The sequence below is a fragment of the Anomalospiza imberbis genome, chromosome 4 (genome assembly GCF_031753505.1).
Source record: "Anomalospiza imberbis isolate Cuckoo-Finch-1a 21T00152 chromosome 4, ASM3175350v1, whole genome shotgun sequence".
NCBI lineage: Eukaryota > Metazoa > Chordata > Aves > Passeriformes > Viduidae > Anomalospiza > Anomalospiza imberbis.
The window spans coordinates 59,333,929-59,348,311 of record NC_089684.1 but is presented as its reverse complement, the minus strand read 5'-3'; the positions used below and the strand labels follow the sequence as shown (position 1 = coordinate 59,348,311).

Here is a 14,383-nt window from a genome sequence, read left to right as displayed (position 1 = left end):
CACAGGTCAGATATCAACAAGCCAATTAAAATTTCATTGTGAAGCCCTAGTTTTAAACATTCGAGATCATCTTGTATCATCAAAATACTCAAAAGCTTTTTATTCTGAATATTTTCTCCAACTCATTTACTTCTAGTCAGACCTCACTTACCAGGTTGTCATCACAGCTACTTTCCCTCTATTTCCCTGAAGGGAACTCCCAGCTTCCCTTCCAAAACACTGCCCCTGCCAATCCCAGAAAACAAAGGTGTTCATGTTGCTGTGCCCCTGCCCATCCTGTCAGCAAGCTCACCTTTTGCTTTTGCTGCTCACCTGCACAGATGACAACGCAGCAGTAACTTACTACTGTGCCCACACAACCTCTCAGCCACCTTGCTTTTGGAGACTCTGGGCCCTTCAGCACCTTTGCTATGACTCTGCTCTACAGTGAGGACATGGCAGTACTTTTTGTACACAACATGTCATGGGACACTACCAGTGTTCATGCTCTTCCATACAAAGGTATGTGGTATTAACACAATGACTACATTTTACTCTTGCCTTCTCAGCTTACTCTCTGAGGATTCTGCTTTGAGCAGAGCACTTATTATTGGTGGTGTGGATTGCAGATCTTTCATGCAAAGATATGCCTCTCTAGTAGGAAGTCTGATGAATAAAGTAACTGAAGGTGAGTGGCACAGTTTAACTCCAGCTGGCAACTAAGCCTCACAAAGCTGCTCACTCACCCCTGCCACAACAGGATGGGGGAGAGAATCAGAAGGTTAAAACTGCAAAAACTCATGGGCTAAGACAAAGACAGTTTAACAGGTAAAGCAAAAGTTGCACGTGAAAAAAGCAAAGCAAAGCACAGAATTAATTCTCCACTTGCCAAGGGCAGGCAGTTGTTCAGCCATCTCTAGGAGAGCAGGGCTCTGTCACATGTAGCAGTGACTTGGGAGGACAAACACCATCACTCCGAACCTCTCACCCTTCTTGTTCTTACCCCAGTTTACATGCTGAGCATGGTGCCACATGGTATAGAATATCCCTTAGATCAGCTGGGGTCAGCTGGGTCCCCTCCCAACTCATCATGCTTTCCAGCCTTCTCTGGTGGAGTTGGGTGAGGAGCAGAAAAGGCCTTTGTTCTGTGGAAGCACCGTGCTCAGCAGTACTGAAAATATCTGTTTCATCAACACTATTTTCAAATCCAATACATGGCCTCATACCAGCTACTATGAAGAAAACTGATCCTATCTCAGCCAAAACCAGCAGAGAAAGCAACCCTGAAGGCAATAGGCTTTAGAGTCTGCAGTGAAAAGCCATTCACTTGTAGAAGAACAAGGATTCCCAAACTCTTTTTAAATCAATTCAGAATGCAGTTTACTCATTAAATATGAGTAGCACATACAAAAATAACTCACAAGATAGCATAAAGGTCTTAAATGTTTTCATACAACTGCATATTTGTTTTTATATCTGAGGCTGAAGGCATTCCTATCCCATACAAATAACAAAAACTAACACATAGGGAAAAAATGTTATCTGGAAGTTAATGGAAGAAAGTCAGATCACGCACATTTCAGTGATGGTTTCTGGAAGGTTTGTTGGGATCTCAGTAAGGCCTTTCCCACGACAGTCCACAATGTTGTTGCTACAGGTGCATGCAGTAGGGCAGTGCAAGACACTGCAGGATGGAGCCATAAAGGACTGGTGACCTGCAAAGAAAAGCACAACATTTTACACTTACTTGAAAAATTTAAGGCAGAATTTCTAAAATAAACATTGTAGCCTATCAGTACTTTCAAACTGAATTTATTTGAACACACATTTCATACTAACATGTTGATACAACCCAGAGAGGTGAAAGAAAAATGCTCAACTACTGTGACAGCACTACATAATTTTTCAACTTCTTTAGTAACAGCCATTCAAAATCATCTCATTTAAGAAGACCGTGATCCATTTTGCAGATATATTTTATTTATTGCATGCTGTTGAAAACTAATTACTGATTTATTTAGTTTTCAGAATGTTGTCTAGTATTAAAAAATGCGTATCAAGAGAAAGGAATAAACTTTGCTATGAGCACTGAATGTGACCTGCCAGTTTTGTTCTGTTCCGCAAATATTTATTTGAATCTGGTCCTTCATTTAAGTATTGCTTTTAGAAAATTTTGGAATTTTCATTCATTTAAGGACATTTTCATTCAGTCACACAAAAATACATAGTAGTTTTGACTTCACATTTCTCACTCTGTTTTAGCTCAGCAGACTTCCTCCCACAATCTGCCATTCTTACTAACTCAGGTGGCTAGTTTACATAAGTTTTGCCCTGATTTCTTAGTGTTGTATGTTAAAGTCAAAAATTTTAATTAAAAAAAAATAAACTTAAGCTTTTAAACTTAGTCATTTCATAAAATAGATAGACTGCACATTCTATAATACATTAATGCACTCATTCTTCTATTAATTAAACAATACAAAACAGTTGTTTCATAATGATACAGAAAGACATAAAGGGATGAGAAAGGTATGACACCCTTTTCTTTCTTTTTTCATTAAGTTATAAATAATTAGAGACTGTTCAAATATTCTCAAGGAAAACAAGAAACAACTTCTTGACTATGAAACCACAATTTAACTTAAGATCTCTCTCACAATACTTAATGTCACATATTAATATAGAAAAAGTGCACTGATAATGTAAGTTGCAGCCAGTGCTGTTCCCACTTAAAACTTCATGTAACACCTGTCCAAGTTCTAAATTGCTGAAAAGATATTGAGGCCAGGTTGGATGTGGCTTTGAGCAATCTAGTCTGGTGGAAGGTGTGCCTGCCCATGGCAGAGGAATTGGAAGATGATCATTAAAGTCTCTTCCAAGCCAAGCATTCTATGATTCTCTGAGACAGAATTTTTACAATATAATAATTTGACTTCACATTTATGTTTGTGTTATGAATGTACAAACAATAATCAAATCTAATAATACACAATTCTTTTTATACTACCAGGAAGAAAATGTTTAACCTACCTTTATTGAATAAAAATACAGCGATTCAGAGAGAAAACATGGTTATTCCCCTTGCTAATAGTCAGCATTATAATGATCAAGTTATAAAACTGTTCTTGACATCCAGACTCTGCAGCCATAACATTTACATGTAAGATATATGGAATTATCTTATTAGAAGCCCTTTTAAATGCACGTAAAGGCAGAATTAGTGACAAGAATCCTGTCAGCATTTGCCGTGTGAAGATGGCAGTGCTTTACACTTCGACATCAGAGGCTATATAATAAGGACAGAACATTGTGCCCTCCATAAAACTCTTTTAGAAACATAGATCTGAGAAAATTTTGGCATATTTGGCAATAGGCTTCTGGGGGTTTGCAGGAAATCAACCAGCAGGAGAAATCCTGCTGAACCACTGAAAAGACGGCAATATTGCAGCTGGTTTTTAAAGTTCTTGGCAAAACTTGAAACAGTAGACAAAATTTACAGAAAATTTTCAATCTGATTGTAAAAATATTTAAATAAGAAAGATAAACTTGCCTTCTTCCTCATCTAGAAGATACAAATAAAGGAAAAAAATTGAATAGAGAAAATGTGATTAGTAATGAACTGTTGGTCATTTCATTATTTCATATAAAAAAATAACCTTATGCATTAAAGCATAACAGTAAAATTCAGAAAGTTACTTAGGGATACAGAGTAATATTTAAAAGTCAGAAAATAACAAGTATATACCTGTAAAGTTTAAAAAAAAATCCTTATTACTAACAGGTTTATATTCTCAATCAGTACACCCTTTCTTTAATTTCCGGTATCTCTCCCCCACAATTATACTTTTAGAGGGCTATAAAATCTATGTGAATGCAATAATTACACAAAATTTGCAAGGACACGAGCACCCCCACAAATACCAATAAAAACGATTAAGTTTTTCTTAATAAGCATTCACACTGGGATTATGCAAAAGCCAACATGCAGCACTGGCACCCAGCCCTGGGGTGTCAGCAGGTGTGGCTCAAGGCAGTACTTGCCGGGCGAGTGCGTTTCTCTTACCGCTGCAGACAAACTCGCGCTTCTGGACCTCGGCCACATTGTGCCCACGGAGGTGGGACGGGCCCATGCACTGCGTGTAGAGCCCCACGCGCGGCCGCTGCCGCAGCCAGTCCGACAGCCAGGCCAGGTGGCAATCGCAGTACAGGTTGTTGGAGTGAAGGCGGCTGCACGGAACCAAACACGGCGACACCCGCCAGTTAGGAAGAACAAAGAGGAAAGCGGCCAGTTTGCCCAGCCCTCCCTTCAGCAAGGAACTCTGCAGATTTATTAATAAAACTGTTAATGAGGAACTTTTTCTGTCTTTCATTGAAAGTCTGGGAGTTACAAGTTAATAAATAAAACTATATAAGCAGCAAATTTACTTTTTATTTGCGGTCTAATTAACTGGAAGAAAAAAGAAGGCTTCCTAATAATTTAACTTTTCTGTAGTTTCCTGTTCCTTGTCTAAAAGAAAGAAGTAAATATACAAAAGCTTGAAAGATGACATAGGATTTTTTAGTCCAGATCCCCATAAATACTGAGTAAGACAAAAATATCTCAAGAAAATTGCCCTAGAGTGGTAATACTATAATGTCAGAAAAAAAAGGTTAATAAAAGATTTTGTTTCCAATTAGATATATCCGTAAGTCTGGCCATTATTAGTCTCTATAGAAACAGCCTGAAAGATCCCTTTAGCAGGTCAGACTCATTTTCTGCTGAACAAGACAGAGTAATAACTCAATATAAAGCACCTTCTTTCACATCTCTTTTCTGATTTCCTCTCCAGTTGTTTAATAGCAGAAAATGGGATTAGCTGCTTTTGGCTGCTAGGGATATACACTTTAAGCAATCCCTGAAATTAATTAAAAGACCAAATGGAAGCAAGTGATGGAATTAAGCAAGTTGTCTCTTTGCTGGTATGGTCTGACACAAGACCATGGCTCCTTGCCAAGTGGCAAAAAGCACTTTGCCATTGATAAAATATTAGACAAATGCATTCACTAAATTAGGTAAATTACTCTTCTCTGGCTCTTATATTTTCTTAAACTACTGAAAAGGATGTCCACAGCTATAAATCAAATCGTTACTCAGAATCATCCATAACAGGGACATGCCATTTTGGTCCTTTTTAGCTGAGGTGCTCAATCCTAAGAAAGAGTCTAACTAATCCATTAGAAAATAAATCTGCAAAGTAACATGAAATGTGTAACCAACATAAACTAAACTATTAACCAACACATTTTCGCCCCATAAATGACTAGAAATTAAAGGCAATATATTTTCCTGTACTAATTATTGGGTTGGTGCTTTGCAAATACAGCTCACAATATATTCACAGTACACTCATTCACCACAATCTGTGGCCAGCTGTAAGCATGAAGACCATCCCAAATCAGAACTAATGCCACTGAAATCAGTATAGTTATACAAGCATTTTCTGACTGCAAATGGGATGTCACAGCTATAACCCAGGATTCTGTGTGTCCAGTTAATTTTGTTTCTAAAATATATTTTCAGAAAATTAAATATCCTAACCAAAGAAAATGTGACTATTAATAATTTGATTAACTCTCTTTTATGGTTCAAAACAGAAAGTGCATTTGAAAGTTCAAAAAAGGTAGAAACTTGGGCCTGAAAGAACATAATGAAATTCTATTATCAAACTCTACCTGAGGTCACCAAAAACCCATGGTCAGCACTATTTAAGTACTCTTGTATTTGTCCAAGCAAGAATAGTTGCAATTCTGTTATGAAATCAACAGAACTACTCACCTGTGTGAAGTTCTTCAGTTACAAGCCATATGTTAACCTGGGTGAATAGTCCTACTGATTTCAGAGCAGTTGTGCAACCCAACATGGGTAAAAGAAATGAGACAGATTTTTTGTAAAAGTAATTCTTTAACACTAACAGCTACTCTTGAGCTCTGATAGAAACATTCCATTCATTCTTAATTCCCACTTCACTGGAAAATCCGTTCAAAAGTGAATCTCTGTACTAAACCTAGTTTTGCCAGTCAACACAATCTAGATTTATTTGTAGACAGTATAAAAATACCAAAGCATAATTCCAGACTGTATGACTTGCATACACAGACGGTCTTTTCACCGTGCTTTGTTTTAGAAGCCTGAAGTGTTCCTCTGACAAAGTCATAACCTCTAAAAATGGGGACCTTATTGTAAATGCTGACACAACTTTAATTATAATAGCACTACCGGATGATGCTATAATTTTATGTTACAAAGAATGTTGGCAAGGCAGTTTAGTTTAATTAGGTCGGCTAGCAGTACAGTAATAAAAGCATAAAGATTTCCCATTTATCACATCTGACAGTCAATCAAAGAATCTCCAGTGTTCCAAAATGAAATGTGACCCATTCAAAAGCTCAAAGTAAAACAAATCTTTGACTTTCAAAAAACATCAATTTATTTCTTTATATAGGTATAACATAAAGAAGAATTCTCCTGCCCTCACATTTTTTTGGTAAAAAGGTGAAGCTTTTCTGTCACTGAATGCAGCACTATGGAAATCCCATTTGGGAAGAGGCCATGAAACCAATTTAAATACTTATGCATTTCATATCCTAAAAAAGTTGATGGAAAAGGAAACAACTTCTTCTTTATCTCCTGAGCCCCACGTGTAGCTTTGGGGTCACTTGTTAGGTTTACCTTTCAGAATGAGCTTCCACAGACACACACACAGACATCACTCTTGTCAACCTCATGAGACATCAATGTTTTTTATTTGAGCTTATGATTGCTTGCTTGTATATGTATTGATAGATCCCTGACAAAACTTAATAGCAGTACAAATAAAAATGATAAAAATGGCAGCCAGTTTCAGTGGGACTACTCACAATGTTCTGAGTTTGGGCATATGGTTGAAACTTGCCACAGATAGTCGAGTGATGTTGTTATTGTTGAGAGTGCTGCAAAGCCAAGAAGAAGCATATTAACATTTTAAGAGTTTTGTCACATTTAAAAAAGGCAAAGCTAATGAAAGTCATGGTGTACTGTTCTTAGGGATGTGCATCAGGAAAAAAACTCCATGCTTTTAGTTATATTTTTTCTCCCTGTTGAATCCCCAACAAAATGCCATGGTTTTACCACTTTCAATCCAAAGTAAGAGGTGTGTGTAGTCTAGAATTCACTCAAAAGGAACTTCCACCAATATTGATAACATCTCTGGCTTTCAAGCCAAACTTGACATCTTGAGGTATAAAAGAGAGGCCTTGGAGAAAATGACTTGGTTCTAGGATACTGATTTCTGTTTCTAGCTTCTGAGAGTCTGATTTTTGATGGATGATACAAGAGCTGAATGGCTTGTTCCCAAGTATTTTAGAAAATATTAACTCTGGGCTGTGCTTGAGTTTTATAGGGAATGGGTTACAATAGATAATCCAGAGCTGCATGAACAATGGGGGAGTTTCCAATATGATAGGAGTCAGGAATTGTAACACTTTAGCAAAGTAGTAATTTATATTTTAGACAAAGTGTTGGGAAATTGAGATAGGAACTAGAAACAAATCTTAGTCAGTTCTTGGCTACACAGGCCCATCATACTCATTACATGTAGTTTGTAAAGATTCAGAAACTTTATGAATTGAATTGCAGTTAAATATTGTCTTTAGCCTATAAATAAAATGTAAACTCCAAAAAGTGTGACTCCAAAAAAAAAGGAAGCAAGCAATAGAATTTACAGATTTGACTTAGAGATTACTCATCTGAGCAGAATGGATAATGAGCTCTATCTAACTAGAACAGTAATAAATAATGACTCCCACTGAAAGAAAGCTTTTTTCCCTTTTGAAAAGTATTTTCCTTTTTCCTTTACTGTAATTGTTCCTATTTTGAACAAATTTTTCAGTACTTTTTGATCTTGAAACACAGAAAGGTAAAATCACAGCACCCTGACCAGGATCAGGCTATATATCTCCACGTTAACCAAGCAATTAATTACTGGTGCAATGTGCAGCATTTTACCTTAGTGTGCTTACTCATTCCATGTACTAAATCTTTCCTTTGTTGTGCATAAGTGATCTCCCCTGTGTGTTCTCAGGGATACATATACAGAGAGAAGAATAATATAAGAAAAAAACCAAACCAAAATAACCCAAACAAGTAAATAGAGGAACTGTGCCCCTTTTCAAAACATAACAAAAATAAAACAACAAAAAATGGCCAAGGTACTGGGTACAACCACAAAAGGTGTTTTAATGAATAACTGTCAGTAAATTGTGGCAGAGTTTTCTTACAATGTCCACATGGTAAATGATGACTCCCATAGTTCTTCCTGCATAACTTCTTACAAGATTTTAAAATCATATATTTTCAATGAAAGGAAGGGAAATCAGCCAGTATTTCCATAGCTACTAAGGGAAGGTGAATCTACAAATGTTTTAATTTCCAATTTCAGCTGTTTGATGTTTGCCTTGCTATTTTTTAATATATGAGCTATTAATTTTTTCAGGGTAAAGAAAACTAGATATAGGAATAGATGTAAGGGATACATATGAAATTAAATTATCATTATAGCAATTTTTCTGTAATTATAAAAATGCTTAATTTCATTACAGAGGTGTAATTAAAAAAGTTGGCTCAATACTTTTACCTAAATGTTATATACTATAGCAAAGACTGTGATGACTGACTTTTTTTTCCGTTTTGTAGATACTTTCCATTTTTTTAACATGTCAGTGTTATATTTTCCCCATAGTCTGTTTCCCAAATATAGCAGATTTCCCTTAAAAAAAGACAAAGGAAAACTAACACAAAAATTGATAGGTAGGAATATTCAGGCTATTTTGTATTTTTAACACTAACAGCCTCTAAAATTCTACAATTATTTAACCAAGATATAAGACTTGTTACTTTGGTAAGCATTTCAAACTGTTACTAAATAGGATTACAATCTATTTAAAAGCTTTACCTCAAACTTGAAGCACTACCCACTTTCTCTGCTCAGTTAGAACAATTGACTCCAAATGAAAACAGTATGCATAGTCTTATTTGCTACTCAGTGCATATACAGTGTGGTCTGATGTACACAGCTTTCATTTTTAAGCCATATTGTTAAGGAAGCTTAATTAGATACAAAACCTTCAGCAGTGTTTGAAATATCTATCTCAATTTCTTAAAATGCCACAAATCTTTACGTAATTTTTATCACATAACATAATTCAAGACAGCAAACATTCAGTCATGTATTTGAACAATGCAAATAGACTATATATTCTCATTCACAAAAATTCTAACTACCTAGTTTTCAGCAGACTATTATTTCTACTTTTTTCCACTCATTGAAATCAGTGTAAAAATTGTACCCCTGACCTCAAGTGCAAGGATGACCTTTCAAGAACACTAAAATTGCAAGCATTAAAAAATGCAGAAAACATTTTGTTTATTTATTTTTTAATAACCATTTAACCCTTGCACCTGTAAAGAAAGGCTCATATTAACAAAAAAACCAAAACCAAACCATAGTAAGCAGATTAAGCCATCACTGGAAAAAATATTCTGTCACATACAAGAGTTCCAAACATAAAAATCTCAGAGAACATCACATTTACTGACAGACAACTAATCATCAACTTAACAATTAGATGTAGTATTGAACCTACACGATATTTTACATGGCTTTATACCAGAGAGTTAACAATAGGCTTGTTATTCTATGATTGCAAAGTAAAAATATAATATCAAATTTGGCTGCCAGTTTCATTCACCCATAAATAAAACCAACTAGTGTTTAATAATAAAAAACTTTTACCACCAGCTACTCACATACTCTTTGGTTTCTTAGACATGCAGACACTATTGCCAGAGAAGCTTCTGCTCTTCAGAACATTTAAAAAAAACCCAAAAAACCCAAACACAACAAAACCCATTTCCTTACCCTCCTCAAGCTGTGATTGATCAGGTGTGATTCAAATTAACATGAACTAACTCACTGATACACAAATTCTTTCATTTCTCTTAATGAAGAAAATCTAAATAAAATGTGTCATTTTGACTGACAGCGCAAATATTTCAGGAATGTGTCCTGTGCCTTAGATTCTTTGAGAACTAAGGCACTTTGCTCATTACTGTAACTATTCTCAGATGATAATTTTGTTACCTTTAACCTCACTGATAGCCACTTGAAGAAAGCGAAAGAAAAAGTATGCATAGAGGTGTTACAATAATAATCTTCTATGACATAATAAAAGATTTTTTCCCACACATATAAATGTATTTATGCACAAAAAACTTAAAATGTTTTAAAAAGAAGCTATTGACATGGACATGCTAAACAACATATAGCACTAATGTTTGCTAGAAAGTGCCTCTTTGAAAACATTCAGATTGTCAAATAAATAGATGTAGCATATTGTTTCCTTACACTGAGTCTCAGTGATCAAAAGATCAAATTGATGAGTATACAACAAAAGCAATTCTGAAAATGTTCAGTACATCAACAATAATGGATAATGTACAAAATTAATTGGGTTCATTAATACTGCTGCCCTCCCCCTTTTTAAAATGAAATATATTATTTTCTTACAGTTTCTGTCAATGGCGTTTTTATTATTATTATGTTTAATGGCCGTCTTGGAGAGTAAAGGAGTATCTATGCCTCTCCATATCTTCTTACCATTTTATAGCACATCACAGTGGATTACTTTAAGACATCTTTTCACTAGAGCATCCTGACACCAGGCTGCAGCTTGCAGATAAGCTGCTACATTAGTACTCCCCAGATACTGAGCTCTTGCTACAAGTAAGAGATACGAGGAATACTTACAGCACTTCCAGGTCACGCAGAGCCCTAAATGCCCCATCTTCAATACAGCTGATCTGGTTGTAATCCAGTTGCCTGTGAAACAGATTAGGAAGGCATGTGTAAGGGAGAGGCGTGCTGGCAAGGCGAGGTGTAAGGGAAGCCTCCCGAAGGGGTGGCAGAGGCCGGCCACGCGAACGGAAAGGCTCTGGCCATCGCTGCCGCCCGCTCGAGGCTGCCGCACGGCGCTGGCCTGCACTCTGCCACAGAAATCCCTTTTTGTTCTCAACTGTCTGCGCAGAACAGCAGCGCTGGGAAAGCTCCAGTAAATAATAACTGCACCTTATATTAAATGCCAAAGGAATGCAATTTCATTACATCAAGAAAAGCTATCCATTAAAGGCTCTCAGCGTCATCTTGCTGAAACAATTTCATTAAGGTAAAGGACGGTAAATCACTTAATGTCACACGCATCCCCTCGGTGACCTAACAGAATCCATTTATCAGAGCAGCCCAGCTGCATGTTAATTCCACCCGCCGCAGCAGGGACCAGGGACAGACACCAGTTTTAGGGGTCTCCCTGTGTGCGTGCACGCCTGGAGCAGGTGGGAGGTGTTACCCCCGGCTATGCAGGGGATTTACAGTACATGTGGAAATAACAGTGTCCGAGGAATTTACAGACCGGTTTACTAATCTCCTTTAGTTCTGCTTCAAATGAAAATACTGTTTCTGCTGTAACCCTCAGTATCTGGTTTTCTACAGACTTTGTGCTGTCTGCAATTATATGCAGATAGTATGTTGTAATGGAGCACTCAAATTCTAGACATAAAACTCAGCAATCCATCCCATACATTATTAATCCTTAAGTATGAAGTTATGAAAAATTTAGATTCATTTTTCTGAAGATGATTATTACCTTTTCAATTCAAAACATTGATACAGCACATATAGCCTAATTAAAAATGTCTGCTTAAATTAACAACCATGCAGATATAAAATCACACTTTCTCTACTGATAAAAGCTTTCCCTATAAATTCTGAAATGTCTTATGCATTTCAGGGCATGACTTGCAATGCAAAGATGATAAAAAACCTCACTTTAAAAACTTCTCCAAGCTGGTAGCTTGTCAGTGTCAAATAATATATATGAGTAAATGTGTGTGAACAATACTAAGAAAATGAACAAAATACAAATGAACTCTGCCCGTCCGTCTTCAATTATATATTAGCTAGCAGGGCTAATGACACTTCTACTAAAACATTTTCTGTGATTTTTCTGAATCTATGATAACATTTTACTTCATTAATAAAACATCAGACCCACTGCTGAATGTAATGTACCAACTTCTATAAAGTTCTTCTAGTTTCATCTGAATTACTACTACAAGGGAATAAAATATTGTCATAATTGTAACAGTGCCTGTGTTTCTGTGTATTGAAAGCTAAATGCAAACTATCAGTTGCTGAATATGATCTTTAATCATTTTGGTGCAATGTTACAACACCAGTGCTGCAGTGTTGTAATAGTTAGGTCTATTTTCTAAGGCTTCTTCAATTTTTAGTAATGAATTTCATTTAACAATTAAGCTAATAGCCTTTTTATTTTAAAACAGTAAAATATATACATAGTATAACCTCTCAAACAATTTATCAAAGCTATTTAAATTACCCCAATGGCATGAAATGTTACCCTTGACACAATACAAAAGAGAAATTGTTTCCAGACAAATTGGAAAAATCTTTTAATGCCATCAAATTTGCCTAATGCAGTCTCCAGGTTAATCTGTAAAAGGGTGAGCTGTATGTTTGCCCATATCTTATTATCCTTAGCTGTCAATGTATAAATCAGTGCTGACACAGCTTCTTCTAAATCATCCACATTATACACAAAGGAAAATCTTTTAAAGTGGAGAAAGCACTTGAGCAAATCTTGTCCTACACAAACTGAAAGGCAGATTTCTTGCTCTAGACTGGCAGCAGTTGTGGTGATCCCGAAAGCTTTTGGACTTCCTTTAATGAGTCACCATGATCACTGCCTTAGTGAAGGGTGAGTTGTTTCCATTTAAATCTTCTTACCAGAAAGATTATTCTGTTTGCACTGAACTAATTAATTGGTTTCAGTATGAGGAAGGGAAGTTTGCAGATGGGTAAGGAAAGATACTCCCTAGTTTTAAAAAGTACTGTCTTTGAAAGATGCTACCATCTTTATGTTTTATATTATCTTCCATCAATTACAACCATGATATAAAAATGATTAGACACACACCATGAAGAATATATATCACTGGTGTGATATACATATATATATATATATGTATATATGTATATATATTGTTTTTAAGCTATGAAAGGGACGTGACTTTGAAGACTGTGTGACTGGCTCGAATAGCAATTTATGGTAAAAGTAAAGGTTAAGGGTAAGGATACCCACATTACATTTACAACCTAAATGGAAAGTTAGACAATATTTCACAACCAATGTAACATTAACTTATGATGTCCTTCTAACAGATATACTGAAGCAATGTGATTGTGTTTTTTGATAAAACTGGTTCTCAATAGCAAGCATGTATTAAGCTACAAGGCAAGTATGTATTAAGCTACAAGGCTTAAGGCACAAGCAAGAATACTAGAAATTAAAATTACATATTTATCTAATTTTAAGTTATGTTCCATTGTTTATTTTAAGTACAATTTTCAGAACAACACATCAAAATCTCCAATACCATAATGATGCCTTTCTCACCACTAAGCTATTGAGTACACCAATAATCCTAATTCCATTTTAGAAAGCTGTTTTTCCCCCAAGAGCTGCTTTTCTTCTGTTCAAATTATTAGAACACTCTAAGAACCAAATCTGACCAGACATGGATGAGCAACTCTGGCCTATTCTCATCCTTCCCCTCTCCCCAGTTTATCATCTTTCTGCCTGCTCCATCTCCATTTTGGGTCTTTTCTATGTGGGATCTCTCCATGCTTTTGTAAAGCTGCTGTTCCTTTCTGCCTCCAACATTCACAAAGCTTCAGCAGTGCCATTCCTGTGAAGCTCATAAGATACCAAACAACAGTTGTGACATTCAAAATCCTTCCATCATCACAGAGAACTAACTGGATTTTACACCCATGTCTGCAGCATTACCTACCTGCAGCATTAATCTACTGCTGCTTAAAATGTCAATGTTTATGTGAGTTTAACAGTAAGAACTAGTAAGAATAATAAACATCCTACTAATAATATGCTTACTTTAAAATGTTTTTTATTTATTGCTCTTGTGGAAACATCTTACGATATGGAAACATGTTGCTAATTTATATTTTCTTCCCTTCTGGCATATGTTGTCTACCAGATAATGATAAATACATATCGTAAAATAAACTTTGTTATCCCACAAGAAGAACATTTAATGGCTAACAGAAGATGCTGCATACATTTAAAAACTACTACCCTCATACAGGAAAAATCTGTCATCTGACTCTTGATAGAGGAAACCTCCTTTACTCATTCCTAGGAAGCTGAAAGTTGGAACAATTCAAACATTTGTCTGCTTTGCTCTCCTGTTCTTCACAGTTTGAAGACAATTTGTGGTCTTTGTGCAAAAGCTACT

At 35.9% G+C, this 14,383-nt stretch overlaps 1 protein-coding gene across 10 annotated transcripts in view; it reads right to left on the bottom strand.

Annotated features, from left to right (window-relative positions):
- Positions 1-14,383, bottom strand: part of SLIT2 (slit guidance ligand 2) — a 260,339-nt gene that overhangs the window by 89,809 nt on the left and 156,147 nt on the right. For all 10 annotated transcript variants that reach the window (XM_068188773.1, XM_068188767.1, XM_068188775.1 and 7 more), the window contains exons 6-9: positions 10,803-10,874; positions 6,877-6,948; positions 4,043-4,206; positions 1,556-1,694 (exon numbers count right to left, since the gene is read on the bottom strand). In XM_068188773.1, the coding sequence (XP_068044874.1) occupies positions 1,556-1,694; positions 4,043-4,206; positions 6,877-6,948; positions 10,803-10,874 (447 nt within the window). The remainder of the gene's footprint in view (positions 1-1,555; positions 1,695-4,042; positions 4,207-6,876; positions 6,949-10,802; positions 10,875-14,383) is intronic.